The 21695-nt window shown below is 32.0% G+C and overlaps 2 protein-coding genes across 3 annotated transcripts; one reads left to right on the plus strand and one right to left on the minus strand.

Annotated features, from left to right (window-relative positions):
- Positions 1-659: 659 nt before the first annotated feature.
- LOC122584814 lies at positions 660-1979 on the plus strand. Its single transcript, XM_043756876.1, has 2 exons — positions 660-1376; positions 1476-1979. The coding sequence occupies exons 1-2, from the start codon at positions 660-662 to the stop codon at positions 1977-1979; spliced, it is 1221 nt and encodes a 406-aa protein (XP_043612811.1).
- Positions 1980-10463: 8484 nt separating this feature from the next.
- On the minus strand, positions 10464-15661 carry LOC122578041 (cysteine-rich receptor-like protein kinase 2). Of its 2 annotated transcripts, none has more exons than XM_043765420.1 (8): positions 15549-15661; positions 14364-15138; positions 13965-14078; positions 13714-13853; positions 11896-12106; positions 11576-11810; positions 11173-11323; positions 10464-11073 (listed from the first exon to the last, which is right to left on the minus strand). In XM_043765420.1, the coding sequence occupies exons 2-8, from the start codon at positions 15121-15123 to the stop codon at positions 10756-10758; spliced, it is 1929 nt and encodes a 642-aa protein (XP_043621355.1). In that variant the 5' UTR covers positions 15124-15138; positions 15549-15661; the 3' UTR covers positions 10464-10755. The 2 variants fall into 2 exon arrangements, with proteins under 2 accessions (XP_043621355.1, XP_043615177.1); XM_043759242.1 differs by lacking the exon at positions 15549-15661 and adding an exon at positions 15334-15484.
- Between the last annotated feature and the right edge of the window lie 6034 nt (positions 15662-21695).

The following is a 21695-nucleotide window of genomic DNA, read 5'->3' on the forward strand; positions in this document are numbered from 1 at the left end:
TAGTTTTATGGACTTTTAATGCATCAAAATGATGTTTTTTAAGTGTTCTTACCGTTCTTATTTTAAAACTGTTCTTATTTGATTGTCATTATATATATATATATTATATAATTACACATTTAACAAAATCAATTAACCGTGAAAATTCAAGAGATTAAAAGAACCTCAAATCAATATATAGAATCATTAACCGTCACCTTCTATCCAACATTTTATGGCTATAACAGGAACATTTTTGGGTGCAGCTTCTATATATAATTTGTTAGCAAAGAAGAAAACAGATTTACTTCACACGAAACAAACATGACCCGTCTAAAAAACCATCAGCACCTTGCACCTAAGGCCGTTCACTAAGCCTCTTCGATGGAGTCGTTGATGGGCTCGTCAACGAGTCAAGCTTAGGGAGCGACTTCGTCGACGGCTACTTCCTTCGAGTGGTTTCGTTCGGCCGAAGAGTGTTGACGAGGAGGAGGAGCGTGGTGGTGGGACCGATTACAACGTTAACTTGTTTTTTTTTTTTCAAACGGCTAGTTTTTTTTTTAAAAAAAAACTTCCTCTATAAAAACCAACTTCTATTCAACCATTCTCATCTCATTCACTTCTTTTCATTCATATATTTTTATACATAATAACACACACTCTATGCATTTTCATTAAATATGTCGAGTTCCGACGAAGATTCAGTTTCATACATGAGTAAATATACAATAGATGCCGAAATGTTGAACACTTTCGTTAATATAATCGAAGATGAAGAAGCAGAAGCAGAGAGCTCGAGAATGGCCGGCAGACCAAAAATACCGAGACGAACAATAACCAGAAACCATGTGGAAGCCTCCACACGTTTATACAATCATTGCTTTGCCCCGCAACCCGTTTATCCTGCCGATTATTTTAGAAGGCGTTTTCGAATGCCGAAAGAAATGTTTCTTTGTATAGTGAACAATATATATAACTTTGACGTCGTACAACCATTACCGCCCCACTTTGCATTCTTCCACAACGCTCCAACCGATGCTGTGGGTCGCCCGACGTTAAACATTTTTCAAAAATGTACTTCCGCTATACGCCAACTGGTTTATGGTTCTACTGCCGACCAGTTAGATGAATACCTCGAAATGGGTGCTCAAACGTCTGCCGATTCGTTGAACGCCTTCTGCAAACGTGTTGTTCAATTATATCACGCCGAGTTTTTGAGAAAACCAACACAAGAAGATGTTAACCACGTGACCGCTAAACATGAGGCGGTACATGTTTTTCTGGGTATGCTTGGAAGCGTTGATTGTATGCATTGGGCTTGGAGAAACTGCCCAACGGCATGGCAAGGCCAATACACTCGTGGTGACAAAGGACATCCGACGATTATGCTTGAAGCGGTTGCTTCGTATGATTTGTGGCTTTGACATGCTTACTTTGGGCCCGCCGGTTCGAACAACGACATCAACGTCCTTAATGAATCTGACTTGTTCGACCAGCTTCTCCAAGATAGAGCTCTTGCGGTAAATTTCACCGTTAATGGCCAACAGTTTACAAAGGGTTATTATCTTGCTGATGGTATTTATCCAGAATGGGCTACACTTGTCAAGTCTTTCAAGTGTCCCATGGACCCTAAGACCTCTAAATTCAAACGCTTCCAAGAGTCTGCAAGAAAAAACGTGGAACGTGCTTTTGGGGTACTTCAAGGCCGATGGAGAATTCTTCAACAGGGTGCGCGTCCATTAAGTATTAACAAAATTAAACGCATCATGTACTCTTGTGTGTTGTTGCACAACATGGTCGTTAAATATAACGGGCGTGCAATCAGTCCTTTGGATTTGGAGCTAATTCTCGATAACCCGCCAACGCGTTCTTGGGACGAACGTGTTGACATTCAGTTACGTATGACAGGGGAGTTACGTGATAGGGCAACACACAACCGTCTAAAAGGTGCCCTCGTCGAGCACATTTGGAACTTGCCGGAAAACCAACGTGAACGTTGAGTGTATTTTGTTTTTTCTAGTTGTGTTTTTTTAATTAATAAATGTAATGTATTGTTTTTTTTTTAATAAATGTATTGTGGTTTTTTATTTATTAATGTAGTGTGTTTTTTTTTAATAATTGTAGTGTGCTTTTTTAATATTTAATTTTAAATAAATGTTGAATTATTTATTTTTTATGTAAATATAAAATAAAATAAATAAAAAGTGTGGAAGAGGGGTTATAGGGAGTGAGTGTGGAAGAGATGAATGAAGAGAGAGAAAAACTGATGTGGCAATGTAGAAGAGGTGTGAAAGAGGGGTATATGTGTCTAGCTTAGTATAAGGTCTAACTATGTACCAATACCAGGAAGAACATCAATCAAATACCAAATTACACTTTCACAATTTATTTCAAATAATATAAAAAGGAAAATGATTGATCAACTTAACCAAAACAACCTAATAATCAACCTAAGTACATGATGATGACATTTGGCATAATCAAAAAAAGAGATTGAGAGAGATAATGAATGGATTACACATGTCATGTGATAAAAGCTTTTGGTTGATCTTATAATATCATTACTCATATAAAAAAAAGCCATAAACTATAATACTCAACTTCACAAAAAGAAAAAAAAAAAAAAAAAAAAATACAAATTTCAAAACTTCAGATTCAACTTCAAACTACCCACAGATAGATATTGGATATACTCATATACATCTAAAATCTTCATCGCAAAATTACACTTGCTACTATACCTTTTATTCACACAGATTGGGTGGGTATTTTATCACAAAATCGAAAGGCAAAATCCAAAATCAATGAAAACAACAAATCTATCACTTTTCGTTTTTTCGGCGATGGTGTATCAGTCGTAGTTTGGACGAAATCTGCCTCCGTCCGTCACCACCACCACGAGAGTATCCATCAACAACCTCAAAAATCTGAAAATGATGGGGGAAATATCGGTGGTGGTGGAGTGCATCGGTGGTAGTGTGACAGTGGCATCGGCGACATTTTCGAGGTGGTGGTTGCCTGACCACCGTGATCTCATCAGTTTATGGCTTTTCTTCCTCCTCGGCTTCCGGTGGCGGCATATCTTTTCTTTCTCCTCTGCTTCCTTCTTCACTTCTTGCTTGGGCAGTAATAATGGTGGTGGCATGTATAGATATATAGAGAGTGAAGACAGAAATATATATCTATATATTTAGGTATGGAAAACGGTACTAATAGATTTAGGTTTATGGATAAGGGTACTTGTTGATTTTGATTTTCATAATATAGTCATATAGATGGATAGATATGGCTTGTTGATTTTAGATTTTGATGGTGTGAATATATATATATATATATATATATATATATATATATAATACATGTATTGGGTAATACTCTAGTGAGAACAGTCTTAAAATAAGAACGGTGAAAACACTTAAAAAACATCATTTTGATGTATTAAAAGTCCATAAAACTAACATAGTGCTTAACTAATTGTCATTATTTAAGTGTATAACAACACATTGGCCTGTCAAAATCAAGAAAATCATGATTTTTGTTTTGTGCATCCATCTTGGATGCATATTCTTCAAAATAATGCATCCACCAAAAAACGTAATTTTTTTGATTTTGACGGATCAATGTGTTGTTAAACACTTAAATAATGATAATTAGTTAAGCACTATGTTAGTTTTATGGACTTTTAATGCATCAAAATGTAGTTTTTAAGTGTTTTCATTTATTCTCATTTTAATTTCATTCTCATTGGAAAGCCACTCTACATGTATTAATGTATATATATATATATATTTAAATATTTATGTTGATTTTCGGTTAACAAAATGTATATGTTTTCTTTTTAATCAGAAAAACTTGATGAACTCAAACTACTCGTCTACTTTATTCTTTATTTTAATAATCTCTACCTAATATACATATAATACCCTTAATAAAATTATTTTCAATATACTAAATTATTTACAATAAACTTAATCTCTACTTTATTCTTGGCTAAACCTGTTTTTTTTTTTAAATTTCTTTTAGATTTTTAATTAGGTACATGTGGCTTCCATTCTACTCTTTCTGTACATTTTCTTATACTTATACTACAGTACATAGTTTAAAGATATATAACAAATAAATTTTTTAATTTTTCAGTTTTAAATACATGATATATATATATATATTTAACTTTCTATTTTTTTAATGATATTGGACATTTTATGTTTTGGTTTGTTTCTACTAACTAAATTATTGTCCCGCGTAATACGCGGGTAAATATATTTTTATAATTATATATATATCTAAAATGCTATTTTCTTAATTAATAGTTAATAAATTAAAATATTCAATTTCATTTTATAAACATTTGTTTTTTTTTACTTTTATAATTTCACAAACATTTATTGTGTTACTCATTAAGTCTTACTGATTAAATAAATTATTCAATGTCCTTCACTGATTACCTCAGTGGTTGGACACCCAGACGTTTGTCCGTGAGGTCTCAGGTTCGATACTCTCGGGTGTAAGATTTATAGGCTTTAGGTTTCCTGAACCTTCGTGGAGCATTTACCCCGTGGGGCGGGCAAGGGGGAGGGAAACGGGTCTTAGGTCCACGGTAACCAGTCCTGATACCCGTGGCCCGACCGTTGCTGTTCTAAATATATATATATATATTCAATGCCAAAAGTTATTGCTTATCCATGTCATCACAAATATCTCAATGTCATTCGGATTTTCATGTCATATCATAAAAAATATCACATATGACACATTCTTTAGATGGTGTCAAGGCATACAACCTTCTAAACCAAGTTGCAAGATTGCCACCATCAAGCCAATGATCATTCCAAAATCTTGTCTTATTTTCACTCCTAACGGTTCTTTAATAACATCTTAAAGGGCCTAGCAATCGAATGTGTCTCAGATAATGAGGAACATATATTTGCCCATATATTATTACCATTTGTTATACACAGGAACACAAACTCAGAACCATGAATCACATTGATGATTTTAAATCTAACGCAATTCAGACTTTGAACCACATGTCATAACCATTTGTACATATCAATACTAAATGAAGATTATCCAGACCACCAAAACCTAAACCACCCACTTTTTTACCTGACAATTGCCTTACAGTAGATCCATTACATTTCATTTTCCGAGTTCAATCCCCCCCTCGTCCTCCCTTACCCCTTCCACCAAAAAAATGAAGTTGTGATATTTATCAATCGAAATAGAGAAAAATAATATATCCTAAATACTTTTAACTGCCGAGTTAGAATCCATCATAGACAATTCATTAGTATTGAGTTTAGATTTTATTCTATAATAACTTTGCAAAATTTATGAAATATAACCATGGATGGAGTCCCTACTCCAATTTGGTTAATCTTGTCTTTTTTCACTCCTAAGTGTTCTTTAAAAACATCTTAAGGAGGCTAGCAATCGAGTATACCTCAGAGATTGAGGAACATATATTTGCCCATAAATTATTACCTTTTGTTTTACACAAGAACACAGACTCAAAACCATGAATCACATTGATTATCTTACACCTAACGTACTTCAGATTTTGAAGCACATGTCATATCTATTTGTACACATCAATGCTAAATTAAGAGTATCTAGATCACCAAAACCTAAACTACCTACTTTTTTACTTGACAATCGTCTTCCAGTAGATCTATTACGTTTCATTTTTTGAGTTCGACTCCCCCTCCTCCCTTACTCGTTCCACCAAAAAAAATGAATTTGTAATCTTTATTAAACGAAATAGAGAAAAATAATAGATCCTAAATACTTTGAATTACCGAGTTAGAATCTATCATGAGAAAAATAATATATCCTAAATACTTTGAATTACCGAGTTGGAATCTATCATAGACAACTCATTAGTATTGAGTTTAGATTTTATTCTATAATAAATTTGCCAAATTTAAGAAATATAACCATGGGTGGAGTCCCCACTCCAATTTTGGTACTAAGGGTATTTTTGTAATTTTGTTCCTACCAAATATTAATAAATAAAGAATACATACAAACATTCACTTTGTTGTCATAGGCTTCTTCTTTGTAAGTACATCACTTGGTTGGAGACATCATTTTTGAGATAAATCCCTCTATTGGTAGAGTAAAAATTTTAAGTTGTTTTTATTTTTAATATAATAGAAAAAAAAAGGGTTGGAAAAAGGGTTTTTTCTTTTTTGGGTAAATGTACAGTACATTAATAATATAGTTGTATGTAAAAATGTTATATTTTTTTCAAATTTCTTTATAATGGTAATCACAATAGTCATACATATTTAGAAGCTAAATTATATATCATTAATTTCAATAATTCATTTTATGTTCTTTAATGGAGCGCAACTTTTCCATCACCACATGCTCTAAAATTGCAGATCAATTTTAAAGGTTGACGTTCTCAAAGTTGTCGCTCACCTAAGCTAAACTCGTTCTTCTCAACACTATCGTTGATAATTTATAAACCCGACATTATTAATATTCAATTTTATTTTTTCATGGTATAAAATATAGCTTACTATTTTTATTAATAGAAAATTGATCTATATATTTTATATGAAACATATCTTAAATATTTCAAACTAAAATATGTTTTATTTTTTTCATATGATATTAACTATTATTTTATTGGATAAGATATAAGATAGATAATACTATTTTATTATTAGAATATATATTAGCTATTAATCTATTGAATATTTGATATTAGAATTATTTGGTAAAAAGTGTAAATTTGTAATGAAAAATCAAAAAGTGTAAATCTCTCTCTCTATATATATAAGGCTATCTCCAAGTCCTCACATGGCACTCTTTAAGCTCGTCACCTCAGCTTTTTCCAACGTGGCATCACCATATTAATTCGAGCGACACATCAGCGTACCACGTTAGCACTATATACACCACATAAGCATGTAATCTACATATTTAATTAATTATATAAAAATGAATGAGGTGGGGATGGAACCTATAACCTCCCATCTAGCATGTGTTAGGATTTGCCACTTGAACCACAATGTTTTTGATTTATTTTTGGGAAAACATAATAGTTAAACAAGACAATCCATTGATTTCATTAATTATTTTAATGTCATATTTTTTTTTAATTTTTGAACGACAATTTAAGGCATTAATTGGATTTCATATATATGGTTAATTGTTTATTTCTGTCGTTATACCGAACGGAGTCCAGTTTTTTTTTTTTTTTTTTTTGGTTCATCATTGCTATATTGTTAAACAATTTTCTATTTTAATTTTTTTCATAATATTATTCTTTTTTTATTTTTCTATGGTTTAATTGGTTTATTTTATTTTTCTTTAATATATTATTGTTCTTAATTTGTGTTGTATCATACAAACACTTTCATAATAATGCTGCTAATTAATGTCTCTTCATCTAAAGCTCTGAACTACCATTTTGCACTAATTGGTACTCCGAGTCCTATATTATCAGAGAGATATATCTTCATGTTTACTAACAACTATTTTCATCGTCATTTTTATTGTTATTATCATTGTAATTTATTTATAATATTTGAGGTCATGTGAGATTCTTTTTACTTTTTTAGGTCTCTAACCACTTATACTTTTAGATCTCTATCCTTATGTGAACAAAAAGGATAGCGTAAATAGCGTAGTTACAACGTTTTTTTAGTCGTAGATCCATTTCACTAACGTCTATCATATTCAACATTTTGTCATTAAAAGTATCCGATTATTAGTTTATCCGTGTTATTTACGCTATCCTTTTTGTTCACATAAGCTTATATTATACGAGTAGCTTTGTATTATATATTATTTATTTGTAGAAATCTTTATAACAAACTAATAAAGTACACATGAATGCTTACAAACTAGAAAATTGTTTACACACATCATTCAAATGGTTTCGTGAACATGAAAGAACGATTGAGTTAATATTTACAAAGTTTGTTATTTATTTTACATAGAAGTATTATTATAAATTTGAATTTACAATTTATAATATTAAATTAATGTTTTTTATAATATATTAGAGTAGTATAGATGTAACATTCGTAAATTTTGACTCATTTGACTTGTAAATTAAATGTGATTAAATGTGAAAGATTTTTGTGAGTTAATATGACTTATGGGCGTCTTCTCGAGTTTTAACGTAACGTTGAGTTTGTTTAAGTGCACGGTTTTGTTTTAGCATTTAAATGGTTAACATTTAGCTATTGGTCAAACTTAGCAGAGCGGGAGCCACTTTTAGACCTCTATAGGCCGGCCCCCAACTCCCCCTTCTTTTCCCTTTTCATTTCTTTCTTTCTCTTTCTTTCCCAAAAATGTCGTGTTAAAGCGTCCCTGTCCTTATTCGGTTGAACCATAAAGACGTTTGAGTGTTGTGGCATGACCAAGTCGAGTCCCGATTGTCATTCAAAGTTGATTTACCCTTATAAAGCTCCGATTAGGGTTTGACTTGTGATTTTAAAAATGTGTATTTGATAGGTGATGCACACGAAGCGATTGTTGGACGTTTATAATTTGACTTTAACTTGTTGTAGCCGCTCAAGGTGAGTTTCGTAAACCCCTCCCTACTCGATTGAGATTCGGGCTGAAAAGTGTACATACTTGTTTTATCGTTGACTGATTGATTGATTGTTCTATGGGCGTATTGACTTATCACTTGGTTGATTTTGCTTTCGTTATGAATACATGTTGTGGTCGTTAACTAGATACATTATGATATGATTCGAGATGTTATGTTGTGGTCTTGTTAATGGACGTTATATGTGATGTAGGATGTTATGTTGCGATACGTCTTAATGGACGTTATATGTGGTGTAGGACGTTATGTTGTGATACGTGTTAATGGACGTGTATATGTGATGAAAGTCGTTATTTTATACTATTGGACGTTATATTATATACCTTTTTATATATATATGAGGACGTGGATGTGGACGGTGGATTGACGAATCCACACCCGGTATGATCATTGCCACATTATAACAATATCTTGTTAAAAAGTATATTTTTATATATTTTGTAAGACGTGGACGGTGGATTGACGAATCCACGCCCGACATGATCATAACCGTGGATTACGGGTTGTTTAACCTGCATATGGACGATTATTGGACGATATTATATACATGGAGGATTATTAGATGATAATATATGTATAGACAATTATTGGACGATAATATATATATGTATGGACGATTATTGAATGTTGACGTTGACCTGTATTGATTTGTGATAACGTGAAACCTTTTAGGGTTTCCTTGGACGTGATTAGGTATTCTAATTCTCGTATATGGTTAACGGTTGTTATCCCGACACTTGTCTCCTATTACTTGCCCCCACGAACTTACCAACTTTATGTTGACCCGTTATAGTACACTTTTCAGGTGACAGGTTAGCTCATAGACGAATTGGATGGTTGACTGCTTGATCATGCTAGAATTGGACTTGGACTTCTTGGATCCATGATTCATTATTTTCCCGATTAGGGGATTATGCTTATGTGTGATCTATTGAATGGTTCGTATATATGGATTACTTAATCCTTTCTATGCATTTAGATTTACTCTACATAATTTCCATGTCGTGTTGTGCTTTGCTTGTGATGCCCCATGATTCCGCCTTGTTGGGGTGTTACAATAGATATATTGATTTTCCATCAACAACTATTTCTAAATGATTAATTCACACAACACACGTGTATATATAATCATATTGGGTATATATATAGATAATTGTGTTTCCATTTACTCAAGTTCTATTAGTGGCAAAGACATAATTGAGTTAGGATGAATGTATGGGTTTCTAAATATATGTTTTGGTGGGAGGTAAGTTAGCTTTAAATTGCACCAATACTAAAAAATAGTACTGAATATATACAATTATTCATACACATTATAGGGTTGTTACTACCAGCTTTGACCTCCGTGTAGCTCTGTCATCCTTTTTGTTGTACGTAACTTATGAGAAATCATTGAGAGATAAAATAGTTCGGGGCAACGCCCGGGTATAACCTAGTTAAATATAAAGGGGGATTTTTTTGTATAGTTATAAAAAGTATAAGTATTAATATTGTCATTTAATAAAGATGAAATAATTAAATTTGATCTAATGATTCTAAGTCAAAGATAGAATCCATCCAAGGGTTCTTGTTTATTTAGGAATGAATTTAACACCTTGTTATATATATATATATTAGTAGATTTTATTTTAATTTTCTACTTACTAATTTATTATCCATCAAGTTTTATATTAACTGTTATAAAGTTATTATATCTCAAAAATTTCTTTTACGTATAATTACTTCTTCATTTAAAAAATCAATGTCAATTCATTTTCGGAACTGTATTAAGTTTTTTAAAATTCGTAACAAATTTTATATGTTATCGTACACAATTAATGTAATGTTTCCCGGGTAACGCCCGGGTGACATACCTCGTGTATATATATATATATATATATATGCGCACATTATTAGCCATCTAACCGTATTGTAGGAACTAGAAAACATGAATATATAATCCAAAATGAGCAAACAAGTGCGTGCTAATATTTATATGGTTTGTTGGCATATCTTGAGGGAAATCGCGACGTGTGGCACACTGGTTCGTGAAACCAAACCCAGATATCAAAATCTTGAGAATCTTTTGTAACACGCCTATATGGTATGGTTCAATTTTTATAACCATGTTGGTTGCTTGCTTTTGAAACACTGCAGATGCACAAGGGTGTGGATGGATAGAGATGGCCTGAAGTTTTCATCGACTTTATTACTAACTAAGTTTACCTTGGGTAGAAATGGCTGTGTGAAACTGTAGCAACCGAAGAACCTAGTGAGTTTTGAAAGATGTCGAGTTCCATTGTTTCCTCGTTTAGAAACGGGGGATCAGAAGGGACAGGTAACGTTTCATCGTCCTTTGCCAACATTCTCAGTGCTTCTGACATGGATGGTCTTAAAGATGAAGCTTCTTGAATGCAAAGAAGTCCTACGTGTACCACTCTTTTTGCAACTTTCTGGAAAATGATGTTAGGATATTTATGCATCATTAGGTTCGGGTCAAAAAATTCCCCCATTGTCCCTTGGTTGAAATGCTTCCATGCCTGCTCATCCACAAGTAGTTGTTATACTACGCTTTAGTAATTTGACATCCTGAAAATTAAAAAGAGTGTTCCTGTGCTAGTTTAAGGTTTTATACTTACAGTAGATACTAAGCTGTCTGTGAATTCCGTGATTTTGCTTCTGTTGTTTTCCATTCCTGAGACGACCTCAAGTAGTAACACACCAAAGCTATAGACATCGGCCTTTTCGGTTAACTGACCATGGGCTAGGTACTCTGGAGCTATATACCCACTGGTGAGATTAAAAAAGTTAGAAAGAAATTCGCATATTATATTTATGTATATATTTATATCTAAATGATATCCCAAATAAAAGACTATCAACTAAGAGATCATCAACTCGTATCAATGTGTCTTTTACTTATTTATACTTTTAACATATTATGGTTTATTTTTGCTGAAATTATCTTTAGCAATGATATTATTATTTATTTTTTAGATTTGCAAATTATTCAAGATTTGGCTTACAATTTGAGGTACTTACAGAGTTCCTGCAATGGCGGTACTGATGTGACTCTTGTCATCTTGAAAAGACCTGGCCAACCCAAAATCAGCTATTTTGGGTTGAAGCCTAAAGTCTAGCAGGATATTAGAAGCTTTAATATCCCTATGAATAATCCGACTAACTGTATTTTCATGAAGGTGAATAAGGCCTTCTGCTATACCAGTAATAATCTTAAATCTATTTTGCCAGCCTAATTCTGTGCCTTTTATGTCATCTGCAGAAGCTCACATTTTTATAATATACATCTTAAGTCATCAGCTTTATGAACTTTGGAATCATATGAAAATATTTGAAATTACCAAAAATGTAGCGGTCGAGGCTCATGTTTGGTAGAAATTCATATACAAGAATGCTTTCAGGTCCTGAACAGCTGCATCCCAATAGCCTGACCAGATTCTTGTGTTGAACGCTGTTTATCAAGTTAACTTCATTGTAGAAATCTACTGCTCTCAATTTGTGGTTTAAGAAGAGCCTCTTCACAGCTATTTCCCGTCCATCAGAAAGCACCCCCTGAGAGATTTTAACGATTAATGTAACTAGTGTAAAATCTCATATGCTACTAAAAAGTTACATGTGATGAGGCTTTACAAAGACGACCTTAGATGTGGCAAATATTAACTGATGTAGTTATAATTTAGCTGGTTCGGGTTAACAATCATCTCTGAAGGGTCACAAATGGATTAAATTACAGAATAGCTTAGCAAAAAATAGGAAAACGTGGTCAAAATGGTCAAAGTCAAATGGGTAAAAATTCACCCATGGTGCATCTTTAATTCATACGAGAGATAATGCCCGCGCATTGCGGCGGTGAGATGATAGGGTGATAGGTAGTGTTGTAAATATCGGATTTATCGGCCGATATATCGGCGATATATCGGTTATCGGCCCTTCACCGATAAGAAAAATGACTTATCGGGCAATTTATCGTTTTGGTTAAATTTCGGTCAAACTCGGCACTTATCGGTCAATATCAGCACTTATCGGTCAATATCAGTAAAAAAAAATTGGTCAAAATTTTTTTTTTTTTTTTAAACTGGGTTTTTATCAAATATTAGGGTTTATTGCTTTCTTTAATTCAATTTTTTCTAGCTATTTTTAATTAATTCTTTACTTTTTGAGTTAATCTTTAAGAATCTTTTAATTTCTAGTTGTAAATTGTAATTACTTTCTTTACTACCATTTTCCCTTTTGAATATAGTCTATGGATACTTAAATTTTGAAACTTTAATGGTAATTATTTTCTTTTTTATAGTTTTATATTCTAATTATTAATGTTTTGCATTACAAACTGTTTATTTGTTACTATATATATAAATTTTAGATAAATTCTTTTACAATTTAGGGTATCCGATATATCCCCGATATATCCTATATATCGTTTATCGGGGGTCGGCCGATAATAAACCGATAACCGATATTTACAACCTTGACTGGCAGGTCAAGTCATAGAGTGTGATAGTCAAATGTCTTAGCCGTACGAGACCGGATTTAAAAACTCGTCGAAAGTATATCGAATGACATCTCTATGAAGGAGCATGAAATTTTAAAAAAACACCCATACAATTTTTATAATTATCGACATACGGTTTTTGAGATAAAAGATTTTGAATAAATTAGAGAAATATAAAATGATTTATGGAGTAGAGAGAAAAAAATTAGTGGTTGAGATTTGATGAAAGGGAAAAAAATGGGTGGTTGAGATTTAAGGGTATTATAGGTATATTAGGTAGAGATGTTTAAATTAATGAATAAAGAAGAAGGTATTTTTATCGGTTCATATAATCTTTTCTTTAAAAAAAAGAAAAAAGGTGCTCCTCTTTTATAAGATAATATAAAAATATAGATATAGATATACTTAGTTGACTGACAATGACAAAAGCTTGCGAAACTAAGTAGGGCCTTTTGAATTGATAGACATCTCATATTAGTTGGAAGGTTACCGAATATTATTACTTAGATTTTGTAACTTTTGATTTGGGTCAACTCAACTTACAACCTGTACCAAAACTCCAAAAATAGCCGGCATGACCTGTTACACAACCTGCCCGAAACACCCATTTTGGCACGTACGTACAGGTAATCTGCTTGGTATTGTTATTTATTTATATTTGTACTACCTTGTATACGGTACCAAATCCACCTTGTCCGATCTTATTGGACTCATCCCAATTTCCAGTTGCTTTCTCAAGAGTGGAGTATTTGAAGTTCAAGCTAATATCTGTTAGCATTGTAGCTAGCTTCTCGACATCATAAGAATCTGAAACATTAGCATATATACTGTAATTTGATTGATGATATATATGGATTATGTGTATTGTTACTAAAGTTTTATCAAGTCCAAAAACATGATGTTTACTGCTTTGCATACCTTTTCTCTTCTGATGTATGTATCTGCGTTTTGCGATAGACACGACAATCATTACTGCAACTATGAAGACCACCACAGAACTAATTGTGGAAACTACTATAGCGGTTATCCTCCCTGCGAGACACGTAATTAAATAAAAAAAGTTTCAGGTTTTGTAGAAAGCTTTTACGTTGCCGAATTGTGTGATTTTGACATGTCTAGCAGTTGTTTGTAAGTGAAAGACTCTATATATCATTATATTGGCAACTTTATATATATATATATACATTTTTTGAACGGCAATTGTATTATTATTATCATAATAAAAAATGGCTAGAAAGAGACTAGCCGAAATGAATAATTATGTATGGGAAAGAAAAGATATTCAAAAGGAGTTGAATTCAGTATTACGATCGTTACCTCTATTGCTAGAGTTGCTTGTGGCTGGTATCGGGTTAAGAAAATTGGTATCAGAATACCTCATGAAACATCCAGTATTCAATGCTCGCCCCTCTGACCATGGCAAACAGTTTGTTATTGATGCAGACGCATTCATCAAACACGCCCTACAAGAGCTCGGACTTAAAGTTTTCCAACATTCCGCCAGCACATAAACTGAATCATTAGAACCGGCCGTTGTCACCTCTTCCCTAGAAAAGTAGCTACGGTTTCTTAATGCATCCGTCACAGCATCCTTCACTGCCTTCCGTGTTGAGTCTTGAAACATGGTACTTTTCCTTAATTTATTCCCACAAACAATAGTGTCACGACTCCCCATATACTCCTCAAAAAAACTATAACTTTGGACTCGCATAAAGCAGCCGTCACAGTAAATTCGAGCCCCAGTTTTTGGGTAGCAAAAAGGAAGAAAAGTCCGCATTTGGGCATAGCAAAGTTGGCAATCTTGTACAGAGAGGTCACCATAGCATTGTGAAAGACCATAAACCTTGTTGGGGCTGGTTCCCTCTGATACTGTTGCGTTATGTGAAGTTAGCATTTGCTTGCTAATTATTTCGGCAAACCTGATTGCGTTATTGAGATATTTTGGTTGATTGTTTTCCCTTCCGTCACAAAACATCTCGATGATTTGGGATCTGGCATCCCCCTCTGATGTAGAAACTAGTAATAGGATTACGCCCGAAGCAATGAAAATAATAATCGTATGTATTGGTTTACCCATCTTCAATTGCAGAACCTGTTCAGAACCAGAATTACATATGAAATGTATAATAGTCATAAAAAAGGTACTGCAAGAAACTTTATTGAACTGTAATGATGTCATCAGTTAATGTAGTATATACTTACTAGTTCTTACTCAACAAATATACAAGTTGTTGAATTTTGGAATGGTAATAAAATTTTAGCAGGTATTCAAAAGTTATGGCCTTACCATGTTGTTTAGCAACCAATATTGCCATTTCAGAAGCAAATGAAATACCGCCTTAATTATAGTAATATTTTATGGTTGACGATCATTAATCAAATCAGAACACCGAAAGCTTAAGTAAACACTTGATAATTATCGAGACATCAGAATAGCTTTGATCATGCTAATTAAAAAAAAGAGAATAAAAGAAGAGACAAATTAAACGAATTCTTGAATACCTTTTGGTTACGTATGGATATTTTCTTTTTTTTTTTTTTGAATATTGAATTATGATATATATGTGGCTTGGAGGGACAGGATGAGAATTCTAGTTTTAGTTTGTTTACTTGAATTAGTCCGGTGTGGATTAATCTAGCATGTTTTTATATACAATTCTATGCATAGAATATAAAATAGGTTAGAAATTTCAAAGTCTGTTAAGAATCTGAAGTGGATGATTTTGATACGATCCAGTCCCATCAACTAAAGGCCTAAGAGAGAGGCTGATAACAAATGTGTGGTGAAAGACCAGTCTAATGTGGGGAGAGCAAGTCTTTTTGGGGTTTCTGGAAATGGAAAAGAGCAATGAGGACAAAGGTGGAAAACAATGAATGGGACAAAATGGCTATGCTGTTGGGGAGAACAATTAGGAGAAGAAGACAGAATTAGGCTAAACAACGAAGAAGACAAATGGGAATCCACATGGATTAAAGTTATTTCTAACTAAAGATAATCTTTGAATCTTAACCTTTGATTTTAATACAAAGGTGAAAATGTTTTCATTTTTATTTGTAAAGTTGGTTGAAAGCAACTTTAGAGGATCTCTATTCATAGATAGGAGACATGTATAAAGAGCTAAGATGACCCACCACACTAAAACTTTGACGTCACGCCAACATTTTTTTCATTAACCCCAACAGAGCGATTTGAATGGCATGAAACATTTTTTTCATTAACCCCAACAGAGCGATTTGAATGGCATGTCAGCAGCCATAAATGTACACTTTATATTTAAAAAAAAGATGGTTATGGGTCTCAAACGCGCAATCTGTTGTTTAGTCGCAGCGAATGCTTACCACTTGAGCCAATGGAGGTTTTGTTTACAATTATCAAACTCATTATTAATAAAGATCAATCAGATGGCTTTATTTTTTGAAAACAGTTTAATCTCATCGGTCACTATTTACGTTAACCAAATTCTTTCCCATTTTTCAACTATCCAAAGTTTTTTTATAAGGAATAATTATTGCTTCCCCAAATAAATTACAAACCGTAGAAATAAGTTGAATAATTTTTTATATAATCAAATCCCTCTAGGGTTGAGACTGATTTTAAATGGGGATTCAGAAACGACTCACAAACAACCCTAACTTTACAACCACCTGCAACAGCAATTTGTAAAGAAGCAAGGTTAGTTATCCTATTCAAATTTTTTGATTTATGGTAGTTTTATTATTCTTGTGCTCTTAGTAATGGATTTTATTGCCCTTTTATAAATTTTTTTATTTCAGTTATATATTTGGATTCAAGGATTTTATGGAATAGTGATGGATTTTGATAGTAAATGGAATCCTTTTCAATTTATATTGGCCTTTTATTGGCCTTCATGTGTTAATAATAGTTCGTATTCAATTTATATTTTCGGTTTATAACACATTGTTACTAATGAATCCTTTTCGTTTATAACACATTGTTACTAATGAATCCTTTTTTCATTTATACTACTGAATGTGTTTTTCGTTTACGAATCTTTGTTACTAATGGATCTTTTTTCCGTTTATGATTTAGAACTTTTCGTTTATAAGAAATTAGGATCTTGATTTTATAGGGTGTTCTTACTAATGAATCTATTTCGTTTATACTTTGTTGTGCAAAAAATTTGTTCAGTTGGCTTCTTTTCATTTATAAGTTACTACTTACTACATTATAATGCTCGGTTTATTCGTAAAGTCGATCCTCCAAATTTAATCTTTAGGTAGAAGCATATTAATCTTTATTTTGGTGACATATATGGTGATTTATTATTTCATTAGTTGATCAACCATTACGAAATGATTAAGGAGTCTAATGATGAATTTAATTAGTTGTAGCTGTTTGTTTTTGTTATGTGACGTGAGTTTTTATCCCGATTATGTTTCTGTGATACAAGTCTAATGTGAGTTTTTACTCCCCTGTGAATTATATTCTTCTTATTGAAGTTATAATTGCAAAATATAGTCATTCATGAAAATTGAGTTTATATATATGTGTGTACATAATGATACATAAGTTTTTTTGACTAACATATTTTCAACTCATAAGGTTTCAATCATTATAACTCAAGTATGTTATCGATCATCAAACCGGTTGGAATAATTCGTATAAAATGCATATACTAATGTCCCTAAAATTATCTATAGGTGTCACCAATTTACAGACTCCTAGAAATTCAATGAATGATCATTTACAGACAAAAGGATTTAATCCACTCTTTTTTATTTACGATAATGTAGTTTTTTTCCTCTTAATGTATTAAATAAATGACTGTGACAAGATGACGGAACAAGAATGCTAAGTGTCCTAGCTCCACTTACTATTCTCAAAGAGATCAACGTCACTAAGCCGAATGTACTATAGACCAATCATTTTCCCAACATCATCATGGCATAAGCAATATGCAATTTTTAGACATCAATACAATTCTATCAACTAATGTTTTTTTCACCATAACCAGATTGAGTACCAGGATGAAAAGGTATGTCATAAAATGACTTTTTTCTTATTGTATAGTGTTAGCTACTTAACTTTGTATGTTCATGTTGTAGTTATATGAATTGCTAGCAAGTAGGGTGCTTTAAATAAAAAATAAATGGAATTATCGTTTGGTATTGGGGAATGTTGGTGCTTAAAACTGGGGATGAGAGTCTAGGAAAGTTTCAATTTCCACATTAGGCCTCAAATTAAAACTAGAATGTGGCAAGTAGAAGCACTGGATTGTCTTTTCCTAAATATGTGCATAAGGTGTGTACAAAATATACATCATGTTGTATATATCAGTTATATATTAGTAATAGTCAACTATGTTGTATACTATCTTCTTTTCTATGCTAAATTGGTCACTTAGTTCTTCTACTTACATATGTTTGCTGGATGTGTAAAGGCCAGGTGCTTAGCAAATGCAAGCGGTCCAATTGAGCAAGACACATATATTATGTGGGATACCATTTATTGCTAAGCTTATAGGGAGTCTTTAGTCCGTATCCAATATATTTTGCAAGTATACTTCATTATAATCTGTAGGTATATTATTAGTTGAAAATATATCTGATTTATGCAAGTCGGCAAGCTGTTATAATCTGTACTTAATATATAATATAGATTTACGTAAATCAATCAAACTTGGTTAAACATTTGTTTCCGACGTTTCAATTTACCTTAATTAAACTAAAATTTTATAGTTTTTATTTAGTTTGTTATTAAGTTTTTTTTCACTGTATAAATTATTAACTAAGACAACTTATAATTTTTTGGCACTAACTATATGAGTTAGTTTTTTTTTGTTATAGTTGTTTTCATACTTTTGTATATATTTCTATCTTTTTATTATTAATGGAAATTATTTGCGTTTAGATGGGCCATTGATATTATTGCATAGGATCTCTAAAATTCATGGGATGAGGCATTTTCTCCTCAGAAACTGGAGACTTATGAACCAAAATGTCAGTGCAATGCACGGCTATCCCTTTATTGGCAGGTCAGGTTGTTAAATTTTGTAGTCTTAGTTGATAAACTAATTGTTTTGCTGAGCAGAATATGAAAAATAGGTTTTAAGACCTGTTCTGAACCAAAACCTATGGACCATAGCTTATCCCCTGCCCTGACATGACCCTGTTATGATCTTTAGTTATTAGTCGCGTGACAACTTACGGGTGGCCTTATTTTGAAAGTTTAGTCTTCTGATATCCATAACGGCCTATGCATAGCAAGATTATCTATTAATACCATGATGCACTTATGTTCATTTTATGTCTAAATACTATGCATTTCTAGATTACAGTTTTCCTTTTGCATTTCAAGACTATCGCAATCATGTTTCACCTATTAAATTATTCAAAGATGTTTGGACCTAAAAGTAATTCTATGATGGCTAATAGAGATAAGAGTTTGGACAACCTTCATGTATATCCTGTGGGCAATGTTGTCTACAGTGATATCTCATAAGATGAGAATTTAGTGCTTAGTTTTGATTATTTTAAAAATAATTGACAAAAAATTGGTAAATATAAGGTTATATAATTAAGTTATTTAACTTCAATATTTGAGCTTATTTTTTGGTTTTGGAAAATTTCTATTACTTATGATCCTGTTTGTCTTTCTGTTATTAATGTTCGGAAGAAATTGCAAATGATGATAATAGTGTAACCACAATTACAGAAAGGGCAACAACGGCTACACTTATAGGTACGGATTGGCCTACTCCTATTTTCTCATTCGCACTTTACATTTATATAAATATATTAATCCTATTTACCGAATAATTAATTTTTTGAGTTCCCTTACATATAGTGCTTATCCAAACATTGATGAAATCATGAGGTAGTAAAGATGTACATGTGATCATTGATATTGTTGGAGTTTATGTTGCCATCTTAAGTTAGTTATAATAAGCCTTCTATTGTTATTTCATAGCTTGCTCCAGCTATTCATGGTCCTTAATTTAAATCTGTGTACGTTAGATTGTTATAGCCAATGTGTAATTAAATCTGTGTACGTTAGATTGTTATAGCCAATGTGTAAGAACTTACATTGACAAATTGTCTATCATCATTTTTTAGTTCGAATCAATTATGCAATTTTTTACTTCAAAGATTTAATACTTTTAGTATTGTGGACTTTTTTATTGTTTAATCTATATTGATTTTTATTTAATTTAGAGTTAATTACTGAAATGGTACCTAATGTTTGCGTCATATTACTGGTTTCATACCTTTCCTTTCGAAATTACGCTGATCATACCCAACGTATGCAAATTTCCACTCGGACCATACTGAAGGCTAACGCCGTCACGTGTCCGTTAAAAACTCTCCCACGTGACTTGCACGTGAGGGGTAAAGATGTAATTTCATGTTTCTTAATTACTTAAATAGTACCTAACGTTTGCACGATATTTCTGATTTCATACCTAATGTTTTTCTTAATTACTTAAATGGTACCTAATGTTTAGTTATTAAGTTTTTTTTTTTTATTTTTTTTCTTTTGAAAGGTGAATTCCGTTTTAAGTCAATGTCTTAAAAACTGGTATTTTAGTCCTACTAGTGTGGAAATTTTTTTAGTATTATCGGTATTACTAAAAATACTGGCCGGTACGACTATTTTTAATTTGTTTTATTATTCTTGTATGAAAATTTTCCAAAACTTGTTACAATTTAACGAAAATAGTCAAAATACACTTATAATCTAGTAAAAAATAATACCAAATAAGTTTTTCATAACAAAATATAAGTTTAAAGTTTACAAATAACCAAAAATAGCATTAAAGTATCATAAAAATAATTTTATAAAAAATTCAAAATTTCTTTTTCGAAAATATTGGGAATACCGCAACGGTAATACCAGAAATATCGGTCGGTATTTACCGGTATTTAAAACATTGCTTTAAGCTTCGTGTCGCAGTACATATTGACCGGTATTTCTGGTATTACTGGAATATTCCGGTATTACCATTGCGGTATTTCCAGTATTTTCAAAAAAGAAAATTTGAATTTTTTTGAAAATTGTTTTTATGATACTTTATTGCTATTTTTGGTTATTTGTTAGCTTTAAACTTATATTTTGTTATGAAAAATCTATTTTGTATTATTTTTTTACTGGATTATAAGTGCATTTTGACTATTTTCGTTAAATATAAACAAGTTTTGGAAAATTTTCATAAAAGAAAAATAAAACAAATTAAAAATGGTCGTACTGGCCAGTATTTTCAGTAATACCGATAAGACGAAAAAAATTTCCACAACAGTATGACTAAAATACCAGTTTTTAAGACATTGACTTAAAATAAAATTCACCCTTTAAAAGAAAAAAATAATAATAAAAAAAAATTAATAACTAAACATTAGGTACCATTTAAGTAATTAATAAAAACATTAGGTATGAAATCAGAAATATCGTGCAAACGTTAGGTACTATTTAAGTAATTAGAAAATGTGAAATTACATCTTTACCCCTCACGTGCAAGTCACGTGGGTGAGTTTTTAACGGACACGTGACGGTGTTAGTCTTCAGTATGGTCCGAGTGGAAATTTGCATACGTTGGGTATGATCAGCGTAATTTCGAAAGGAAATGTATGAAACCAGTAATATGGCGCAAACGTTAGGTACTATTTCAGTAATTAACTCTTTAATTTATA

This window comes from Erigeron canadensis, chromosome 1 (assembly GCF_010389155.1).
Source record: "Erigeron canadensis isolate Cc75 chromosome 1, C_canadensis_v1, whole genome shotgun sequence".
NCBI lineage: Eukaryota > Viridiplantae > Streptophyta > Magnoliopsida > Asterales > Asteraceae > Erigeron > Erigeron canadensis.

What these genes read in the sequence shown, in the direction of transcription:
- LOC122584814 (XM_043756876.1), top strand. Translation starts at nt 660, where the DNA reads ATGTCGAGTTCCGACGAAGATTCAGTTTCATACATGAGTAAATATACA. An exon ending in CGACGATTATGCTTGAAGCG is followed by an intron (nt 1,377 to 1,475) that starts GTTGCTTCGTAT and finishes TTGTTCGACCAG; the next exon opens with CTTCTCCAAGATAGAGCTCT.
- LOC122578041 (XM_043759242.1), bottom strand. An exon ending in AAGCAACTCTAGCAATAGAG is followed by an intron (nt 14,079 to 14,363) that starts GTAACGATCGTA and finishes CGTGTCTCGCAG; the next exon opens with GGAGGATAACCGCTATAGTA. An exon ending in CCTCGACCGCTACATTTTTG is followed by an intron (nt 11,811 to 11,895) that starts GTAATTTCAAAT and finishes GAGCTTCTGCAG; the next exon opens with ATGACATAAAAGGCACAGAA.